General features: G+C 41.2%; 1 protein-coding gene across 1 annotated transcript; it reads right to left on the reverse strand.

The window, feature by feature from the left end:
- Positions 1–7,413: 7,413 nt before the first annotated feature.
- On the reverse strand, positions 7,414–15,277 carry lhx4 (LIM homeobox 4). The gene is made up of 6 exons (XM_063200115.1): positions 15,199–15,277; positions 13,050–13,221; positions 11,019–11,221; positions 10,111–10,265; positions 9,815–9,986; positions 7,414–8,559 (listed from the first exon to the last, which is right to left on the reverse strand). Exons 1-6 carry the CDS (start codon positions 15,275–15,277, stop codon positions 8,141–8,143), a joined length of 1,200 nt encoding a protein of 399 aa, XP_063056185.1. The 3' UTR covers positions 7,414–8,140.
- Between the last annotated feature and the right edge of the window lie 7,766 nt (positions 15,278–23,043).

The following is a 23,043-nucleotide window of genomic DNA, read 5'->3' on the forward strand; positions in this document are numbered from 1 at the left end:
ACTACTACTATAATATTACATACCGTAAGTTATCACCCAAATTACATGAATGATGTTAACAGCTTAACTCAACGGCTGTTTACTGATTGCTATTACATTTTAAATTACTTCTTGGTTTTTGGCCATTCGCCTTTTTTCGCAATAGAGTTAAACAGGTTCGGTTTTGAAGCGGAGCAGGTATAAATGACTACTGGTTTCAGGCAGAAAACCATCGAAAAGAGCAGCGTGTATGTTAATGTCTATGCCAATGGATGCAACTTCTACCAAAGATGCTTTTAGTTAATAATACAGTCTCTGCTTATACCTGCTTCAAATGGGGTAAATTGATGGTGTCTGACGAGACAAGAAAAAGTCCCATGATCTGGATCTTGGTTTGAATCCAGGATGTTTTTGAGAGATTTTTCACTCTTGTGAGAGGGTCTTGTCAGAGGTTTGATCTCTGCAAGGTATTGTATTATTTTCAGTAGAATCACATCACACTCAGATTCTGTCTACAGTGCACAGCAATAATGAGTACACCGCTTTTGAAAAGCAACATTTTGAACAATGTTTCAGTGAACACAAAATATATCTCCACAATATGCATAGCCTATCTTTAATACAATATCTGTTGAACGTACAACATAAAAGTATGTTTTATAATATGACTTTTATTATATATTTTTCAGTTTTGAGCAAATTAGGGTGGTGCAGAAATGAGTACAGCCCAATGAAAGACTCATTTTAGTAATTGAGCATTCAATCATTCTCAAAGAGTTTAAGGATTCATTACACAGTTTTCTATTAAACAGTTGACTATAAAACAGTGTTTCGCAGAGCAAACCCCTTTCCATTTCCGGCTCTAAGCAATGACACCACATATAAGACGAAAGACAAAAGGCCTGACAAAGAAAAAAAGTTATCCACCAGAAGGGTCAATGCTATTAGAAGACCAAGAAATTGTATCTACTGTATCTCCACAACATTAGGACAGATGCATCTGCAACTGTCTCACAGAGATGTCCAGGTGGGCCACAGACTTAAACCATTCTCATCAAAATAGGCTCCTGCCAAGGTGTTATGCAAGTTCACCACAGTTCCCTAAGGAAGTAAAATGTGAACTGAGGTGATTATTTCCCATGACAACATGGCACACATGGCGAGGAATGGCGTATGTGGGTGCCGTTCACCAAAGTAGCCTCTCCTATAGCTCAAAAAAGCCTGCCAAGAGTTAACCAGGTCTAATTCTGACAAAAATATTGTGACTCTATACTCTGAAATTGTGATCCTAAGATCATTTTTTTTAGAACTGATGGCATCAACACTGTATGGTGTTGGAGATGATGAATATGAAGAAATATGCATGGTGCGTAAAGTGAAACATGGTAGGGATGCAGCTCTTGTGTGGGGCTGAATGAGTTCTGCTGGTGTTTGAGAGATGTTTTGATTAATGGAATCATGAATACAAAGATTAATTACTCTACAGATAGCTAATGTGTTACCATTACTCATTGACTTTCATTGTTGGTCATTGTGCTGTTTTCCAACTTGATTATGACCCCAAACACACACCTATGGCCAATGCTGATTTTCTGCAGCGGTGAGGGTGATGCAGTGATTATGTATGACACCAGATCTGAACTCATACTAGGGCTGCACGATTATGGAAAAAATCATAATCACGATTATTTTGGTCAAAATCATAATCACGATTATTAATCACGATTATTGATTTTTGCAGATTTTTTTGAAAATTATAACAAGATGAAATATAACCAAGAATGAATTACATACGGGATGAGCAAAATAAAATGAATTGTAATAATTATGTAAAGGCAATAGCATGAAACTTAAGTGGACAGATTTCTGGCCAGAAACACTAGCCTGTCAGTATGTTCTGGCTTCAAGGACGCTCTCAAAAGTAGGTCACTATTGCCACGATTAAATCACGATTAAAATCATGAGTTCGATTTCACTATTTTATCACGATTTTGATTATTTTTCGATTAATTGTGCAGCCCTAACTCATACGTACATAAATGGGCAGCTTTGAAGAGATAAACTGTACTCACTTTTGCACCACCATCATTTCACAAAAATGGGAAAATATGTCATATTAGTTATACTGTATAATTACATACTTTTCTGTGGTAAGCTTCACAGATGTTGTATTAAACTTACTCCATGCACATTTTGGAAATAACTTGTGTGCTTATTGAAATATTGTTCAGAATGTTACTTTTCAAAAGGGGTGTACTCATTATTGCTGTGCACTGTATACATTTCAGGCCACGTAAAGTGGGTCTCAGTTGACAACCAATTGTCCTCCTCTTTTTTCCATAAACAAAGAAAATTGCTGACCATTGTGGAACGCTGCATTGTTCTGTCTGGAGTAATGGACAGAATACAATGTCCACTGGAGGAGCCTAATGGAGGGTCTGGATGCCATGACAACATTCACCAAATAGCCAGCAGTCGCAGCCAATATGAGGTACAAGATGTAGAAGCGCTTTTGTTACATCTGTCAGAAATGTTTTTATGAGTGCCTTAGGTTGTCTTGTTTAAAAGTAAACCTCAAAAATACATCATTGTACTGGCATAAAAGTGTGAGAAACCTTTCAATCCTTCCCTTTTGGAACAATAGGAAGTTGGAACTCTCAGAACCCTGTCTGTCTTGGACACCACTCTTACATTTTTTATAATCTATTTAAAAACCTTTTTTTTGCCGATCCTGCATTTATCTCCATTCAATGTATATGCAAAATCTCTCCTTCTCTCTCTCTCTCTCTCTCTCTCTGTCTCTCTCTCTCTCTCTCTCTCTCTCTCTCTCTCTCTATCTCTCTCAAACCACAAATTAAACGCAAACCAACTTCAGAAGTTCTATTACTACTGTAGCACTAATGTCACATGAGTCTTTTGACTTCATGAAATAAAATGGCGTCGGAAATTGTTTGAAAATGTGTCTTTGAAATGACACGGCTGTTTCTCATGCCTTCCCCACCAAAGCCATCCCAAATGAAGTCCACATCACAGTCACATTCTGTGGAGAGGAATATAAGCAGCCGCACTAGCAAAAATATGAGCATCGGGGGGCCTATGGTCCCATCCCACCAAACTGAAGTCATATCCCTGTCTCGCTCTCCCACTCATTTCCTGTCATCATCTTCGACTTTCCCACCTCAATAAAGGCTAAAAAGCCCAAACACGTGGAATAGCAAAACACTTCAAATAAACAGGAAAGGATGCAGTATATTCTGCCCCACACAGTTATGCAGCTCATGCCCAAGTACATTTTGGTTTACACCACCTACCCATGTCGCAGTCCACATGTACGTAGTCATTTCTAAATTCAAATACAAATAGACAAATGGGAATCGTTGCTCAGAATTGAAATGCTGGCTTTGCTTTGGAATACCCAACGAGAACAGACTGACAAGTCTGCACAGATGGATCGGTAACCTTTGCACAAATGGGTGCAATCCTTTTTGTAGCAAATGAGATCAAAGCTGAATAATTATGGTCTGGCTTTGCTCATCGCTGAACTGGTCCATTGTTGTTGAAAATCAAAAGATATTATTATACTAATTGCAGCTATTTTATTACTTTATTATTATTAGAAAGATTACTTTGGTCCCTCACATAAAAGGACCAAGTGAAACTTTTTAACAGACCATTGTAGAGACTTACTGACGCTGTATTGACAAGTCTCTTGACGGGTCATATTGAATACCATAAACCCCTTTGCCATCCGAGGTCAGCCTGTTGTATTAACTCATTTCTAGTGATTCATTTGTGAGTTTTAGGAGTTTGATAACATGAAGCGAGGTGCAGAAATGCTAAAAGGCTCATATCCAACAACACACATTGAGCCTATATTCAGATGATCTATTTTTACCTTTCAACACATCCTTATTACATCCACTCAGGTATATTTGGATGTTCTCCAAATACCCAACACATGGACTTTCCTCAAATCTGCTTTAGTTTAGCTAAAGCTCTGGCAGAATGCCCCCCACCCCATCCAGTGCACCAGATGAAGGCACTAAATCTGTGCACCCCCACCCTGCTTTTAAATACCACTCGCTAAAGAAGCTAATGCACATTTGAGCAAAACAATGGGAACAGCATAATCCCTCTTCTTTCCAAATGTCCCATAATAGGAGGCATTAAATAACATACTTATCATCACTGCAAACCACAAAGGCAGAATCAAGTCCCAGCTGCTGCGAGACAGGGAGACGGCCTGCTCGACCAGAGTAAAGCTCAGATGAGCGTAGTAAACAGTGGAGGGTTGTCTGAGTTTTCGCTCTTATTTTCAAACATGGAGCCACACCATGCATCATGCTTGCATTGGAATGGTTTCTACATTCTACATTTCCCTGCTTGTTTGCTTACTGTAATTATGGAATTTCTTTAATCCCATAGCAAATCTGGTTGGGAGAAAAGCAGAAGTTGGCCACACACACACACACACACACACACACACACACACACACACACACACACACACACACACACACACACACACACACACACACACACACACACACACACACACACACACACACACACACACACAGGCCTAGACGTTGACCACACAGACACACACACCTTTCTCAGCACTGCTGTAACTAAGCTCATTATATTTCCATTATGTTTTCCGTGCTTCACATTTGACACAGCCTCTTCAAGAATTGCAGGCCGTGCGGCTCAGCCTCTTTTGTGATGCCCTCTCCATCTCTCCTGTGCTCCCTCTGTCCTTTCTCTCCTACATCCCCTCCCCTCCCCTCTCTCTCCTGTGCGCACACTCTCTCCCTCCAATTGTCTCCCTCTTGTGCTCTCTTTCTCTCTCTATCTCCAATTCTCTCTCTCTCTCTCTCTCTCTCTCGCTCTCTCTCGCTCTCTCTGCACTCTTTCTCTCTGTGTCTCTCTATGCTCCCTCTAACAGCATTAGTGACAGATGGCTAAGGTCTGAAACTGAGGGATGAGCCTGTGTGAGTGTCCCTCCTCTCCTCTCCTCTCCTCCCCAGTGCTATTATATTGGGATGCTGCTTAATGCAACGCTTTAGTTTCCCCTGTGGGAGAGACTGATGTGGGTGCAGATTTTTTGCTTGTTTTTTTTTTTTGCTTTGTTTTGTTAGGGTTTCGCAGAAGCATCAAAAAATGTACAGGGGGGGAACAAAAATTGAAAAAGCAATGTGCCATTGCACTTGCATTTCCCAGAAGGGATGTCACAGACTGTCACAAATAATACAGTAGTTTGCTTTAGTAATTCCATTTTAGAGCAATGGCTTTGAATTGGATGAATGATTTGACTGCAGAATAAACTGAGAGAATGAGAAAGATAGAATCCAGTGAAATAATATGCAGTCACGTCTGAGTAAAGTATCAACAACAGCCTTCTCTTGCGGTGAACAAGGGACTGAAAGGGTTTGTGTCTTTTTTTAAATGGAAGATTCATTCAAGTGAAGTTTAGGTAGCCTAGTGCTTGGAGTGTGAAGGCCCATCTACCTCAAGAGATGAATGTAACACCAACATAGAAGATAAGACGCCCTTATTGTCAACTAAGAGTCAACATTTTACAGGACTATGGATTGCACTGTGATGTTACATTCCTGCAGTGGACACTCTGATTATAAGTTTAGAGCTTTGGAAGCCATCTATTGTTATGACCACCGTTTCCCCCATGTCATAGTACACAACAATTTTGTGACACGTGTTTCTTATCCCCTTGGCTGTCAACTAAAAAAGAGATATTGCATTCACAATCAAACCTTGTGAAATGCTCTGTCAGACTGAAAGCTGAAACTGACTCCTTTGGTCATGCCATGTTGCTGAGTTTTGTAGTATGTCGACTTGCAGTATTTTTCAACACTGTAGGGTATTTGCTTGCTCATCTGATTAAGAATGAGCAGACACAGCCAGTGTTTAGCTGGAAATAGCCGACATGGTTATGGTTAGGTTCTTGAGACACCACGTTACTTTGTTTCTGATGAGAGTGACCGTCCATTCCAGAACTATGTTTTGCTGCTTTCTGCTCACTGCGTGACGACAGCCAAGGCATAGCACTAAGACAGATGTTAGCTCAGTATTGTGTAAAACAACTCGCTTCAAAAATAGAGAGGAAAATGCACCCTGTGGCACTACATTTTGGAAATATATTATATTGCCTTAGCTTTGCATGGTCCATTGAAATGAATGAGAGTTGGACTTAACGGCTGGGACACTGTTCAGTTCTTATCATTACCTCCATGGTTAAGCCATTTTATGGACCCAATTCAATATGGCACTGACAAAGGAGGATGAGAGTCTGACGATCACCCACCTCTTATTTTGACACATTGGCCCTCCTGGTCCTCCATACTGCAGGTAAACAGGTTGTTTTAGGAGTTTAGAGTTCAGGTTGTTTTAGGATTTAAATACCCAAAAGATTTTTTTTCCTCAAAGGACCTGAAACTCTTTAGTGTCATCTGTGTGACAAACTGGCTGACATCGAATGATATGATCTAGCCATAATGTATGGGCCAGGCTCTATCTGTTGCCTTTCAAAGTGCATCTGCAGGCAACAGAATAACATCACAACCATACGTTACATCAGAACAACAAGCTCCATTTACCAGCATTGCATATTGCACCACTGCACCGCCGTGTCCCATCCCAGTCATCAGCGTGTTAAGCCTGCTCCATTGACTCTCCACTAGAACTGACTGAAGTGACATTTGGGCAGTAAGTTGCTGGGCTGTACCCAGAACAGAAAATGCATTAGGCTGCATCTATATTTCTTGGCTACTACAAGTCTGTTCAATACCAACAACAACCATGTTAAACAAGTTAATAATTTGACATGACCTCGTGCTTTTCACATACACATGAATAACCCGATTTTTTCTACAGCAACATCCATGTGGGCCTCAACAAATGGGAGCAAAATAATCTTCAAACAACTACACAAATCAAGGAAGGAAATGTAAAGGTAGAAATATAGTAACCCAAAGGCAATTCTGATTTATTTTCATAGATTTGACAGTACAGTTCATCCCATTGCACAAAGGCATATAGCAATTGATTTAGTGCTTTGTCCTTAACTCACATGGCAATAAATAGTGCTACTGGAACAACACAATCAACACCTTCTAAATATTAAAAAACATACTGTAAAAATCCACGTCGGTGGTAACCAAACATCTATATTGGTTAATATTTCAAGGTTTCTCTTTTTTTGTATATAACATTATTGTGTTGTATTTTTTTTATGTCATTCTTATTCTCTAATTTTTCCATTTTTACGTGTCTGGCATTTGTCTGGCATAAATATATAAAATTAGATCCACAAGCACAAATGACACCTACTGCCATCTCCTCCATCGCATCGTATAAAGGTTTATTAAACTTTCATCATGGCAGGTTTTTCACAATGCCTGCTAGTGCCGTGAAATTCATAAAGAAAATAATTAGAAAATAAATAAATTAAATAAATGTCTTTTTTTTAATTCCTTAGTATCCACTCACAAACTTACAGTGCCTAAAAGAAATCAAATGGTGCCTGTACTGAGCACACGTGTCTGCTCTGTTGCTGCAGTAAATTTCAGCTTGATCACCTGCAGTGTTGGACTCCATTGTGCATTCATTCTGCTAATACCACACTGAACCTTAGACAATACCATTAAAGTGCATTGTCAATGAATGCAGTTACTTTTTTTTAACATGAACCCTTCTGCAATCAAAGACATGTAGGAATACCTTTTTAAGGATTCTCCGTTTGATTGTGTTCTACTTTGTGTGATTTTGATGCCGTGGCATGAATTCAAAACTGGAGTCAAATCAAACCATGAATAAATTACAGGAACAAAAAAAAAATCCATAGCTGTTTCATGGATATTTCTCAGTGATTCTCCATGAGGACGATTCAAAATGTCCGTCCGTCCGTCCATCCATCCATCCGGCTTCTGATGCTTGCACAGAGGCTGTCTTCCCTTCTCTAGTCCTTTGACTTAGAATGTGTCGGACAGGTTCAGCACCAATCCCTGTGTCCCCTTAGTCTTTATTGAAAAAATATGTCTGCTCTCCCAAGGGCAATAGTAATATAAAGTCGATAGAATAACTCTCATCCACATGAAGCAGGAGCTTTTTTTTCCAAGCGCCCACCCACTAGCAACCCCATTCAGAACTGAGAGTGGTCCATTTCGTCCAACCAGGAGCCGGGGCTGGTGGGGAAGTCTGGGTAGCCCGTGCTGCTCCCCGTCGACAGGTCAGAGGTCGGCCCTCCTCCCCCTCCCCCGGCCATCACTCTCAGGGCCTGTCCGACCCCGGCCTGCCCCCCCTGAGCCATGATGGAGTCCATGGAGAAGCCCAGGCTGCTGAGCAGCGGGGTGTGAGCCGGCAGCGAGCCCACGGAGGAGGGGGAGTGGGGGAGGCCGTAGGGGCTGACGGAGCGCACCACCACGTCCTGATAAGAAGGCTGTCCACTGCTGTCTAGTGAGAACCTGCCACTCAACACGCCGCCACCGTTAGCCAGCACGCCGTCCCCCACACTGCTGTACATGCCGTTGGTGTGACCCAGCTCTGACAAGATCTGATCATCTTCAGGGAGTAGGGGGAAAAAAGGAAGGGAAGGGTGTTAACTGATTGATCAGATAGAAGTTAGACACGGTGATGAATCCAGTCATTCATCACGAATCCAGTCTTTGATCTCAAACCCTTCCTGTACATGTTGCATAATATTTTTACATGAACACAGAAAAGGGTACATATTATGATATGAGATATGAGATGATGTTTTTGTCTGACTTTGTCCCAAACTAATCAAGTCTATCAAGTTTAAAAACATAGACTTTTGGCTTGACTTAATGCAATGAATGGGATCAAAGAGGGTCAACTCTTAAAGGAGCAGGGGTCCAGATCCCAGGGGATTTAAAAACAAAAGAAAAGTGAGTAACCCCGTCCCCTTCCCCATCCAATAAAAATACCCTAGTTAATTGGCAAGCCAGACTATAACATGAACAGTTTAGCCTGACACCGCTCCGTTCACAAAGCTAAGGGCTGGGGGTGTCTCTCAGTATACCTCTGCAACAGTGACTTATCCACCCCAACAGCTGAAAGGGGGAAAAATCCTTACGTTGTGATTGGACGGGTTTGCCGTCCTTTTGTGTCTGATTTGCAATGGTGCAATACTAGACCAACTCACTAGGCAAGAATATTTTGTGCCACTTGGTGGATTCATCTAGTTTACTGGGCTACGAACTTATTGAACAGATTAACTTGAATAGATGTATTTTCAGACCACAAAGAAATCATGTTAGTCCTGACATGGGATCTGCATCAATGAAAATGTGGAGGCAAATGAAGGCCAAGTAGTTATGAGGCCACATAACTCCATCTTTAGTAGCAGTCAGGTGATGCAACCACAGCTAATGCCGCAATTGTATGGATTTAGTTATTATTTTTTATAAACACACTTCAGGCCACGTTAGGAGGCTCGGGATTTTCTTATCCCCATTTCCATTGCTGCCCCCGACGTGGGTTTTCATAACTTTCACACCTACAGCTCCATATCAACATGGACATTTCTCTTCCACTGGAGTTTACTTTTGTTGTCTTGTTGAGTCCTTGTATGTCTTTATTTTGTGTTTTGTGTTTGTAAAGCGTCTTTGGGTATTTTGAAAAGCGCTATATAAAAACAAAGTATTATTATTATTATTATTCATGCAAATGAAGCGCGTTGTACAATGAATAAATACCCACTTTACACATTAGTGTGATTAGCTGTATTTGCACCACCATGACACCTGCCTCTAAAAATGTCAATGTCTTTGACCTCTTTGAGTGCATACTGTACCTCTGAAGCTGATTTCACTGTCACTCAAGCCTGTGTCTTCCACCGAGCTCTCTTTTTCGATCTTGCTCGCCCCTCTGTTGCGTTTGACACTTTTGTAGTATTGGCCCCAGCGATGGCGGCCGGCGTCCTTCTTCAGACGTTTCTCTTTAGCACGTCGGTTCTGAAACCAAACCTGTTTTTGAAGGTTTTCACAAAAAAAAGAAGTCACAACATTTTCCACCAAGACCTATTCATATCATGTACTTTCCGAAGTCCTATTTTATAATCCTCATTGTAGTGGCAAATTCCTTAATTACCTGTACCACTCTCATGTCCAGCCCAGTCTCAGAGGACAGCTGTTCCCGGACATGTCTCGCTGGTTTGGGGGAGCTCTTGTAAGCAGTTTTCAGGGTTTCTAACTGCTTGGCTGTGATGGTTGTCCGTGGGCGTTTTGTTCCTGCTTCTGAATCATCTATGAGCGGAGAATTGAAAAAAATATGAATATGAATCATTTCTGAACAGAGAAATAACAGCAGCTAAGGTGCTGTTGTTTCCTCGGGTGATTTCATCAGTGATTTCATCAGTGATTTCACTTCCTTTCCCCGATAGCATGTTCTTTTCTTTACTTGTGGTAAAATCGTTCTTCATGCAGTTCAGAATCCGGTCTCAAACCACAACCTCATGACAAACTTTGTTACTGGAGGCAGATGTGCTACCAAGTGAAATCACTGTAAACCGGTCAGTAGCATATATGAGGTGTCGGCAGTGACAATCCCCACACTGATTTACTCCCCAGGCGAGCAAGAGCCCCACTTCCCCTTAACCCCACCCCACCCCACCCCACCTCCCATCTCCCTAGGGAGAGGCCTCCTTACCCTTAGTGCACAACACATCACTTAATGTAATCATGACCCAGGGTTAGATGCTAAGAGGTAACGCTAGTGTGTATGGACAATGCAGTGGATCCTTAACAAAAATCACACTAACAGAATACACTTGATATTTTTTGTCTTTCTCCAATCAATGATGGCAATTGTATAGGCTATCCAAACTGCAATAGTGCTCTACCAGCCAGTGGGAGGGATCTCAGATTGCAGTATACTGTTGAAAGGTAAATGGAGACTGATGATGTGTACTAAACAGAAATATTTAGTTAAAACAGCTAGAATTGATGTCACAATACCAGTTGTTTTAAGCAGTGACGTACCTACCATTGGTCACCTACCATTTTGTTTGGCTGTCTCGTAGTCTTCTTTGCACACAAGTCTGCCATCTTCCATGAGATAGAACTCGTCCCCGGTGGCAAGCTGCTGGCTGCAGATGACACAGGAGAAGCAGTGCAGGTGGTAGACGAAGTCTTCAGCTTTCCTGACCACCTGCATGGGGGGAATGCCCTGCTGACACGAGGCACACTTTGTTCCAAAACGTCTGCAAAATAACAAAAAAAAAAAAAAAAAACATCACAAGTTTTCTTTATTTTTTACACAGTCCTTTGTTCCAGCATATCCGGTGCATCACGTAGTATCAATCAATCAAAGTATTTATGTAGCGGCACATCATCATATTCAGTCATCATTCAATGTGCTTGGGAAAAAGAAACTGGAAGAAGAAAGATTAAGAAAGATTGGTGTTACGTTAAAATCATGACTGTAGGCATTAGAATCCTCTGCCAATATTTCATGAGCCAATCAGCAACATGTTGAGACAAAACTGGACAAATTAGTAGTATATAAAGGTATTGAATAAATAAGATGGCTCATATCAACACTACAACTTAATCAAAGGTAGATAGTACAACAATGTGATACCATTATGTTCTTACATTGTAACTCAGGGTTAGATATGGGTTCATCTTGTGACTCATAATATTTCAGAGGCCTATTACATTGAGGTGCAACATAAAACGAAGAATACATTTTAAAAGTGTTAACCATGACAGGCCATTCTAAACGCCTCTAGCACCTAGCAAGAGTGCCACAAAATGGCGATGCTTGGCTGAAAGATGACTCAAAGCCGCAATGATCTCTCATCAATGACTAACAGAAAAATGAAAAATGAAAAAAAGGAAAAATATGTAGAAGCTACAGTTACTTAGCTTAATTCACATTCCACATTTAAGTGCAATGTTTAAGTTACGGGAGAGAGGCTCTGTGTGTGTGTGTGTGTGTGTGTGTGTGTGTGTGTGTGTGTGTGTGTGTGTGTTTGAGAGAGAGATACCTCAACCTGCCTCTCTGTCTGTATATGTATGTGTGTGTTTGGGGGCGGGGAGGGGGGTGTTTCCAGTGAGGGCTAGTCAGTGGCGGAGAGGAGAGGCCTCGGCACGCGCACAGCACAGGGAGGAAAGTAATTACGCACGGTCTTTACACGTGCCGTAAATCAGACTAAGAGTAAGTGAAGTTAGCTCAGCGCTGTGGGGAAATACCCCTCCCCTCCTGCACACACACAACCATCACACACGCACACACGGGCATGCACATACACACACACACACACACACACACACACACACACACACACACACACACACACACACACACACACACACACACACACACACACATAAACATGCAGCCACACAGCCCCCTTGCCCTGAATAGGTTGCCAGATCAGCTCTTTGTCTTCAGCATCCCAACAGTTTTAAAATTCAGCCCCCGCCCTCGCGCTCTGTCCCTTGGGCCAGCTAATACAGTTAGCATCCACTCAGGGACTTGCAAGCTTTTTTAAGTCTCTCTAAAGCTCCTGACATGAGATCCTCTGAAACATGATTTACTGAAAGCCAGTTCTGATCCTGTTTTGTGTAAAAAGTCAAACTTAATTTTCATCTTTGCAGCTAAGGAAATTTAAAGGATAAAATCGAATAAAGAACGTTGTAAGAATTCTATGGTTAAAGAGGAAAAAATATATGGCACAAAATGCAAAAACATATTTGAAAGTGTGTGTGTGTGTGTGTGTGTGTGTGTGTGTGTGTGTGTGTGTGTGTGTGTGTGTGTGTGTGTGTGTGTGTGTGTGTGTGTGTGTGTGTGTATTCACACCTTTGCTGTGCAAGCAATAACAGATTGTTCTATTTTCATATAATGTAGGCCAATTGGCATTTAGCTAACATTTTAGAATGCAAGATAGCTAGTCCTGTCCACCTATTGAAATTAAATATTAGGCCATTACAAGGTATTTTTCAAATGACTGAATTAATGTTACCGCCTGCCTATTCTGTTTTTATTGCTTATGATAAGAGGAGGAAAAACAAATGTTAACTCACTTGAAAAAATCCTCTTTGCAGTAGACATTTCCCATGCGTGAGAAACATTTATCTGCCAACGGTCCTTGACAGTCCATGCACTTCAGACACTTCGCGTGCCAATGCCGATCCAGTACCTTTAAAATGATCTTGTCAAGGATGTGTTGGTTGCAGCCTGCACAATGAGGGATCTCTGTGAAATAAATCAAATGAACCTATAATTATTTATTAGCATCACGATAGTATCTCTATAATAATCTAGTTTTACATAATCCAGTCATGGCGACGCATGGTAGCCTATGTCGCAATGATGCGGAGAGGCCGCGCGGTGGGCATTTCACGAAGGGCACTGTGCTTAAATCCTACTACAAATTAGCGTTTCTGTAGGCTATGCCATACATCTTCATTATTATCCAAAATTATAGGCCACGTTTGGGATCTTATTTTGCTAATGCATTAATAACAAGACAGACTAAATTCTTCAACTTAATCTCACGGGAGCTACAAGAGGTCGAGATAAATATCCAAATTGACACCGTAGGCTAAATTAAGTGATTAAACACAACGCAAGATATAAATCATAGAGTAGTAGGGCCTACCGTGTCATTCAAAATAAAATACACGGCCTATCTTCAAATAGGCCGACTGTTGAGAGATGAGGATGCATCAGTGTTCCTCAATAACTCCACTTGTAGGCCTATGTCAGGGTCTCTCGCTAATTGCGTATCCAAACGCATGAATTCAGAGGCTACCGGCAGACCAATACCATCTGCATTAATGTTAACCTACTGAATGCACTTGAAAGTCAAACATTTGATCTCTTGACCTGCTGTGATTTACTGTGAGTGGGCCTGAAATAGGCCTTCTAGGCTACCTGTTTGGCACAGGTCAGTAGCCAAAAGGGCACCGGTGATGTCGGGTTTAGATAGCCTATGTGGTAGTAGTCCATAGACTGCACTCCACTGCATCAAAATCAATTGACAATGCTGGAGATTTCATCCCCCAGTCACTTGAGTTTAATTTCTCCAATAGGGTAATAAAGTAGGCAAAATGCCACAGCGGCGTATTCGGTTCTCCTGCCCCTCTTTTACAACGTAGGCCCTATGCTTTTGATTGACGCGTTGCGCCATGGGAAAGAAATGCATTAATATCCCGCTTTAACCATTTCCTAAATCTACCAAGGTGTTTGAATAGTAACCATGCTGCAATAACACTATGGACTGCACTAAGGAACGCAAAAACGCCTGTAGCGTGTTCAGCCAATCTACTAGAGTAGCCTATGACGGTAATTAGGTCAGAGATTTATCAAAATAGTATCTATTTTGATCGCACAGTCAGATTATAGGCCAAACAGAGGTTAATATAGATAAATCAGGTGCTCAATAATTGATTAGGCCCTATTTGCAGACTTATAAGACATGCATTTTTAAGTTGCAATGCTTTAGCCTACCGAGGACAGACAGATCTGAAACCTTAAAAGCGATAACCTTTCGAATAAGGAGTGAGGTTTCATGTAGTCTTATCTCAGAAATAAGACTATAAATCTGCGAAGATGAATACCCGTTAACAAAACAAGAAATGATACGCTTTATAAAGCCACGCGTTCTTTTGTAGCCTATGCGTTACATCTTCAGACCCTGTTGACAGCTGCCCAATAACACAACCAGGGCCCAGATATATTCTGCAGCTATGATAGCCTACCTGAGCGACAGAGTGGCAATTTTAAAAAGAAAGAAAGAAAGAAAGAAATCAACACAATCTTGGTCTTGTGTTATGATGCCAGGGTTCCAATTCAATAAAAGATAAGCACTTGACATAAAAATCCATCCCAGTTGCCTGTCCAAAGGCATCAGTGAGATAGCCTAAATATAGGCTATTGGAACCGATTTGGGTAGTTTCCCTTTTAAGGTCTGCAGTCGGCATACCTTCAAACTTTTTGTCATAGGTTCACCATCATCACAGCAGATCACTCATGGCAAATACACAGAAAACGAGCCACGGGCAGCGGTGGCCTAAATGCGCAATATCGTCACAGGCGTAGGCTACACATATAGGGTATTAATGGACTAAGATGGAATTTAACTCACAGATATGAAATATATAGCATATTGAGGAAACTTGTCGATCACTTCTCAGTAGGATATGCACAACATAAATAAGAAAACCTTACGCTGCATTGGCACTCCAAGTATGTCCGGCAGCCCTTTGACAGGAGTCTCTGTCGCCAGAACCGCTGCGCCTTGCATCATCGTCCCGTCCAGCCAACATGCACTTGCTATGCGAAAGTCTTTGTATCTCCGGTATGCATTTAAATGAGCAACGAGTGACACAAAATTCGTTATCCGTCGTAAATCGACGTTGTATGTTATCCTCTGTGAAAAATAAACATCAGGAGGCGGTCGCCCCCGGACTCTCCATGCGAGTATTCCAGTAACTTAATACATTCACACTGCGGGACCCACTTGACGTTGACACGACAGACAAGCTCCAAGCAGCCAATGGGAGGGCAGATAACGATATGGGGGGCGGTGCTTGCTTCGAACCCAAGTATTGAAAGGCAGAACAGTGAAAGCCAACCCTGGACAAACAGTACCCCTTTAGCGAAGATAGCTGAGAGTGTCAGGCAACTCTGTAAATGCAGGTGTGCCTTTTCTATTATTTTATCATTGACCTAATTTCTAAGGTGCTCAGTAGACGTCATGACTCCAAACCACGTTATTTGTTCATGTAGCTTGGCCATAACTTTTACAATTCATTTGCAGACGTTAACCTTGATCTACGTTAAAACCCAGCAACAGAACAGTGGCTACACTGAAAACTAATATGGGAATGGGAGTAGAGCTTGGGGCAGGTTGACAAAACCATTGCACCAACTGTCAGCGTAATCGCAATCTAGTCACTGGCCTATCAACCAGTAGGCTATCGAAGGCTCTATTGCTCCTCGCTCTGAATTAAATATAATATTCACCATTAGCTACTCGAGGCAGCATATCTGCGCGTCCCTCGCATTAAGGCAACTAAAATATTGGATGTGTACACTTGAGACCTACATCGGCCCAACTCTCACTGTTTTGAAATTTCTGAAGACTTCTAGGGCTTGCCCTTTGTAAATATGCCTTGCGTATAAATAAAAATCTTGAAGACAGGTGAACGGCGAAGATATCAAAGGGAGGTTTTGCGCACAATAAATTGCGAAGTTAAACTGACTCGCGCGCGCGCGCACACCGCGCGCGCACACACACACACACACACACACACACACACACACACACACACACACACACACACACACACACACACACACATCCGTTTAAGAAGATTCGGTTATTGGCCTAACTCATCTTGTGCACATGCAAAAAAAACCTTCCTGCGTTTTTACGCGCATTTTACGCATGGGAAGTAGGTCAAAAATAATTGCTGGAAACTCTGCATAGACAACTCACCTGATACACTTGTTTTCAGCCAGAACAGCTCAGACCTGGTTGACATTATCAAGTTATAGCATAAGTGGTGAGAAAGATGACTCTTCAAATGAAAGGTTATAACAAGGTCAAAACGGACGTTTTTTGTATGGTAATGTAAAATGACATGACATAGGCCCTATTTCAATGTTCAAAAATGTTCCTTTATAATTTTGAAAAAAGTCCATCCACAAAGTGTGAACACTTTAGGAAGAAGAGAGAACAATACAGTTGGCCCGCGTGGTGGTTTCATTCCAGCCCACCTTGGGGATCCCCGTGCGCCCCCCACCAAGCCACCAACCAATCCCTCCGGTCACCATCTTTTTTATTAATTAATCTGGGCAGATTATACAATTATGTTGATTGCGTTTGGGATCACAATGAAAAGGAGAGTGATTGGGGTGTTCAACCAAAAGGGAAAAGCTGAATTTTGCCAAACAGATCTGATTAAAAAGGATAATTGTTTCAGTGGTCCAGCACCCTTGTCTATATGGTTTAGCTTTGTCTTATATCCAACTTCGATCCAAGTTATGTGATTCTGCTACACCTGATTGCAAAATATATTTCCTCAAATGTACATGAATTGACCTACATAGCAAAAATAACAAAGCCCAGAATACAGCCAGTTAACATTTATGAATGAAAGAAATTTGCATTTTTAAGTATTTTAAAATGGAAATGATTCGTTCTGACAGGCTGCAGTCTTGTCCGTTGACGGAGACTGAGCAGACACTAACTCAGCCAGGGTGGGCGACTCCTGTGCTACTGGCATTGACCTTGTCATCCCCAGCAAGATGTATTATTTCAAAGGATTCAATGACTTACGCATTTCAAAAATCAATTTAATCAGTTAAAGTAATAAACCGATAACATATATCTGTCCATTTTATAAACGCCCCTGGACCTGGCAACACAACATTCAAAACGATGCCTGAAAATATGAGTGGAGAAGGAAATAGGAAAAATGACATTGCTTTATAAATGAAATAGTCTATCCATTTTTTGTTTTATTTACTCTACATTTCATTAAGCAGTTCGCCACACGTACACTGCAGGCTTATAGCAGCACAACCTATCCAAAAATATAGGCCGAAATTGCGTTCTAACCTTTCGCTTTAAGAACATATAGCCAGGCAATTAGTGACTAGATCAAGCCTGAAATTCCCATCGGTTGCGCTTTACTCATCAACTACTGTCACAGTTGAAATTGGTAAACAACATTAGCTGAATTGGCTGATTGCATTAGCTGTTTTTTCTCAATTTACGCATCGGACAAATTAACCTTGAGCGCATTTGATGGAAACATAAAATCGGCGAACCTCGCGTAACGAGACATTCCTGCTGAGAAAAAAAAATCCAGTTTCCTATTCAACATGAAACCACAGCGCAGACGTTATGCAAAGATTGATAAATAGGCTTACACAGGCAGGAAAAGCTAATTTTAGATGAAACTATGACTTTAGAATATATCACTTTGGAAAAATAAATATCAGGTGTTCTCTGACAACTAAAAAAAAGCCTACACCTCCAGGTACAAGAATGACCAGGTAGGTTGAGACTCCTTTTTGTCTGCGTATAATGGTAGGTAGCTTCATAGCCTAGACATATCTTTCCATAGGCCTTGATTGCCTAGAAGGAAGGACACGTGCGTAATTGCCCCATTTCTATATCCCGCGGTTAATTAAACATAGCCTATTACTAGGCTATTACACTTTACCAAGACTATGGTAATAGCCTATAGCAGATATGGAAAATAGTGAAATAGAATGTCAGACATGGAAAATAGTTAAAACATTAGACTAGGCCTACCAGTATTAATTAGTATTAAGTTAATTTAACTTGCCTATTCGTCCTGTGCTGCAGGTGAGCCTTAACCTATCCAAGAAAGCTTGTCAGAGCTTTTTCATTTCCTATGATTGGCTTAATGACATCGTCTACCTATTATGGTATCATGTGAGCTACTTAATCATGAGATATGCTCATGCCAAAAGAATTAAGATTTCATTTGACACCACGATATGCTATCACATCATGATATTTATATGTGGAAAGTTGGGTTTAGGCTAATAAGACTGCTGGCAGTAATTCTCTTTCAATTCATCTGGTTTTGTTTCTCTGTCAGAGGGGCACATGGTTACCGTAGTAGCTTCTAGATGGACAGTGGAGGCCCATATGCAGGCGACCAGAATGCTGGACCCGCGCAGGTGAAGAGACCAGTCTGCACCAGCGCAGTAGGCTACGCCTCCAATTAAAAATCAATCGCCTAGATTAGAAGATCATTCATCATGAAACGCACCTCAGCTACCGTAAAGCTGTAGCCAATGAAATGGACCTAGGGTTAAGAATTGAGGCTTAAAAAGTCCAGACCTAACAATTACATCTCGCTTTTGTTTTAATAGGCCTACACATTTTTTTCGTGGTGCCTATAGGACGATCAGTATTCTGTCTATATTTGTCCTATTTTTCTATGAGCCGTGTAACCTGGTGGTTTCTTCATGCTGTCACTGCCACGGTCTACCTTTTAGGTCAGCCTATTCTCTTTGCAGGACTAATTAACAAGAGGATGGCGACTACGGGTATTGTGTGCACGCCCGGGGTAGAGAGCGCAGGCAGTGACGAAGATGGGAGCCCACACACGGAGAAGAAATGAAGAAAATTAAATTGCACTTGGGGAAATTGTATTAGGGAATAGTTATAGTCTCCTAACAGATCCTGTCCATTTACGTAATTAAGCTACTGAGGGGGGCGGGTGTTCGCATTGTTGAAATAAACTGAAAACGTCTCTTTTCCCCCCTCCCAAGGCATCACACGCACGGTCCAGAGGAAATAGGCTGTGGTGGAGAGCACAACTAAAAATGTGGTCAAAACGACAACAAAAGCAACTGAAATAATAGCTAGCAGTATAATACTACTACTAATAATATTAATACAACAACAAGAAATACATTATTATTATTATTTTATTATTATTATGATGTATTATTATTATTAGGCCTATTATGATGTATTATTATTATTATTATTATTATTATTATTATTATTATTATTATTATTATTATTATTATTATTATTATTATCATTATTAATATTATATTCAATGTCCACATGCCCTGTAACAAGCAATAGGCTAATTTTCATCTCACCAAACAGATCCATGCCTTTGATATAAAGACCTCTAAATTTAGATAGGCCCTAGATAGATAGATAGATAGATAGATAGATAGATAGATAGATAGATAGATAGATAGATAGATAGATAGATAGATAGATAGATAGATAGATAGATAGATAGATAGATAGATAGATAGATGGTGGAGCTGCCAAGGAATAGGTTCTGTTGCTGAATGGATTTAGACCAGGATCCCCAGAGATGAGCTGGGCCTCTGTGGGTCAGGTAAAAACCTTGACCTCGTTGGCTTAATGCAAGATTTGGGGAATTTGAGGAGTAGGTTTTTATATAGCTCTTCACTGACACCATACTAGGCCTACTACAGGGTGGTAACATATTGATAGGCTATATAGGCTATTTCACCAGCCTACCCTACCTTGGTGATACACTTAACAAGTGTGCATGTAAATGTCCACAGTATACCAACTGCCGGCACAATGAATGAAGTGCAATTGGTGTGCATTTAAGTACAGGCCTAGTGGGCTGGCAACATGATCATTTCATTACCCTCACTCAGAGCAAGGGAGCTGTCAGCAGTGTGCGTCTGTCTCTCTGTCTCTCTGTAGGTCTAGGTTGATGTGGTAGGACTTGGACTAACACCGTGAGGTCATTTTTGTTTAGCAATATGGGACAAGAAGGCTGGGTAATTGACATTTTTGCGTAGCAGACGTCAAATGGTGTGAGCACAGCTAATGCCACTATATTGCATTAATTAAATTAATGAATTGATAAATGGTAATTAAAGTAAGGAATGTTTTTTTAGGTATTACACTTTCAACAAAAATAATTTAATTCATAAAATAGTGGCATTAGTTATTGCTCCACCCTGACGTCTTCTACTAAAAGTGTCAATGGCCTGCCTATAGCAGCAGCAATCTTATTTGGCCTGTCCTTCCTTGTCTGCCCATGTCTGAGGGTGCAAATAATTTCCTCAAACTTGTGTCCTTTCCTCTGTCCTCCAACCTCATGTCTCATTGTCGACCTGGGTAAAGTCAGTTTTACACTGGGCATTCATTTAACATTCAAATACATATGGTGATATAAAGAAACAACCACTGTAGCCAATAAACATTAAAACATAGACAAACCGTACTTATGTGGCACAAAGCTTCATGTAAGTACTGTGTAGCTTTCATGTATGTATTATTGTAATGTCCAATATAAAATGTACCCAGGTCAGCAGCGAGGCACGAGGCACGAGGCACGAGGGCAGGATGAGGTTTGAATAAATGACTTGCGCCCCATATGAGGACATTTCCACCGCCTCTTAATAGACGCCTTTGCTGGCGTGTGCACAACATCTCCACCTGCAGGCCTTGAGAGTAACTCATTCCTGTAATGCCCATGTCCATTTGCTATGGCTGCAATATCACAGCCACCACAGAATAAATTATCGCCCTTCTCTTACAATGAAAAAAAAAATACATTTTAAAAATTCATAGCTCATTAGTTTATATTAGGTTGAGTGTGTTCACAGATATTGCACTGGCACGCACAGGTAAAACCAATGATGAAAGGAAGACTGAAAGGAAGGCTGCAAGTGTGCCAAGCTCAACGAAAAGAGCTCAACGAATTTCCCCTCGGGGATAAATAAAGTTCAATTCTAAGTCTAAGTCTAAAATGACCTATGTGACAAAAATACCCAAAGGGTTTCTCATGCGAGAAGACCTGCTCACCTGTGTTTGGGGTGAAGCTAGGCAAGAGCGAGGAGGCCTTTGAGGGTGGATCTGAGGGACCTGGGTAAATGAAATGGTAAATGGACTGCATTTATAAAGCGCTTTACAATGTATGCCTCACCTTCACATTCATTCACACATTCACAGACAGGTGCTCAAGCATGTAACCTTCCATTTGCTGAACAAGTGCCTCTACCACCTGAGCCACCATCTGGGTAAGTAGGCCTAAGTAACTTCAATGTATGCAATTTTTTTTAATCTAGTTTTTTGGTGTTTCTGACATTTGTTTTATGATAGGACAGTGAAGGTGGTGACAGGAAACGAGTGGGGAAAGAGAGACGGGGCCGGCAAAGGACCCGGGCGAGGAATCGAACCCGGGTCAGCCGCATGGTAGACGAGTGCCCTACCGTTTGGCCACGGCAGGGCCTATATTTGGTCAGTGAAAACTGACCAAAGTGCTATACAGTGTCAAGCTAAGAGACCAAAAATCAGCAATAAAAGCACCATAATACGAACACTAGGTGGTGTCATTACCTTGAATTTCTTTGAATTTAAGCAACACCACCCATTGGGAGTACATAGAACACCATCACCTAGTGTTCGTATTATGGCATTACTTTGAATTTTGTACAAGCCTGCTGCCTGCATAGTGGCAAAATGTTGACATGATGAGCCATGTGCACTGGGCCGCCTCTTTTTGGTGCCTTAGGCGAGCATCCCCTGTCCTTTTTATGCATATAGACATTGGGATCTGTAAACATTACATACATCTGATTGAGCACATCTGATCTAGTACCTACATATTATATACTATATAAATAGATCATTTTGTGGGACTTTTGGTGTTACTGGTGCCCCCAAGCAATTGGTGCCCTAGTCTGACCACCTTGTCTGTCTATGCCTATCTCCTGCCCTGCATGTGTACATTTACACAGTAGAACATGGACACAGTACAGCAACATAACATAGAGCAATAAAACGTGTACACCAAGTGTTAGAAAGCCAAGATAAATGTTAGAATTTCAAAAAAGAGAAGACTAAGGTAGCTAAAGGGGCAAAGGCCAAAGTTCCCATGTGATTGAAGCAAGACCAGGCAACATGGCGGAGACCTTTGTCAGTAAATTTGAAGGAGTAGTGCGAGTAGTATTGTAGTGGATGTAAATGTAAAATAGGTGAATAGATAAAGGAGGGTTGCCCCTAAAAGTGAAAGCTTATAAGAGATATTGTTAAAGGCCTTAATTGCTAAGGGGACAAAACTGCATCTATACCCTTAGTTTTGCACAGGCATTTGGAACATACAGCCTGGAGGGATAGGCTGGAAGTCACCATACGTATAGTAAATGGAATGCATCATTCAAGCTAGTAACTGTAACCAGGGCTATACATTAACTTTTTCCATCTCCAGCCAATTTGGCTAGTAGATGTTACCAGCCACACACAGAGTCACAGACAGTTCAGTCAGAGTGGCTAGTAAGTTTTCTTTTCTACCAGCCAAACTGAAATTTCATCCGCATTTGGCCGGCTGGCAGGTGTTAATTTAGAGCCCTTACTGTAACTGTAAGTGTCCATTGTAAATGCATGCATTCTAGGTTGAGCTGTGGCTCTCCAATTAACTTACTGGCCCACCTCATAATCTGATATAGTGAGGTTTTTTTTATGAGTAGATTGCTGAACCAGGACACCAGGCTAAGCACTGCAGTGTCACGATT

This window comes from Engraulis encrasicolus, chromosome 6 (genome assembly GCF_034702125.1).
Source record: "Engraulis encrasicolus isolate BLACKSEA-1 chromosome 6, IST_EnEncr_1.0, whole genome shotgun sequence".
Lineage (NCBI taxonomy): Eukaryota > Metazoa > Chordata > Actinopteri > Clupeiformes > Engraulidae > Engraulis > Engraulis encrasicolus.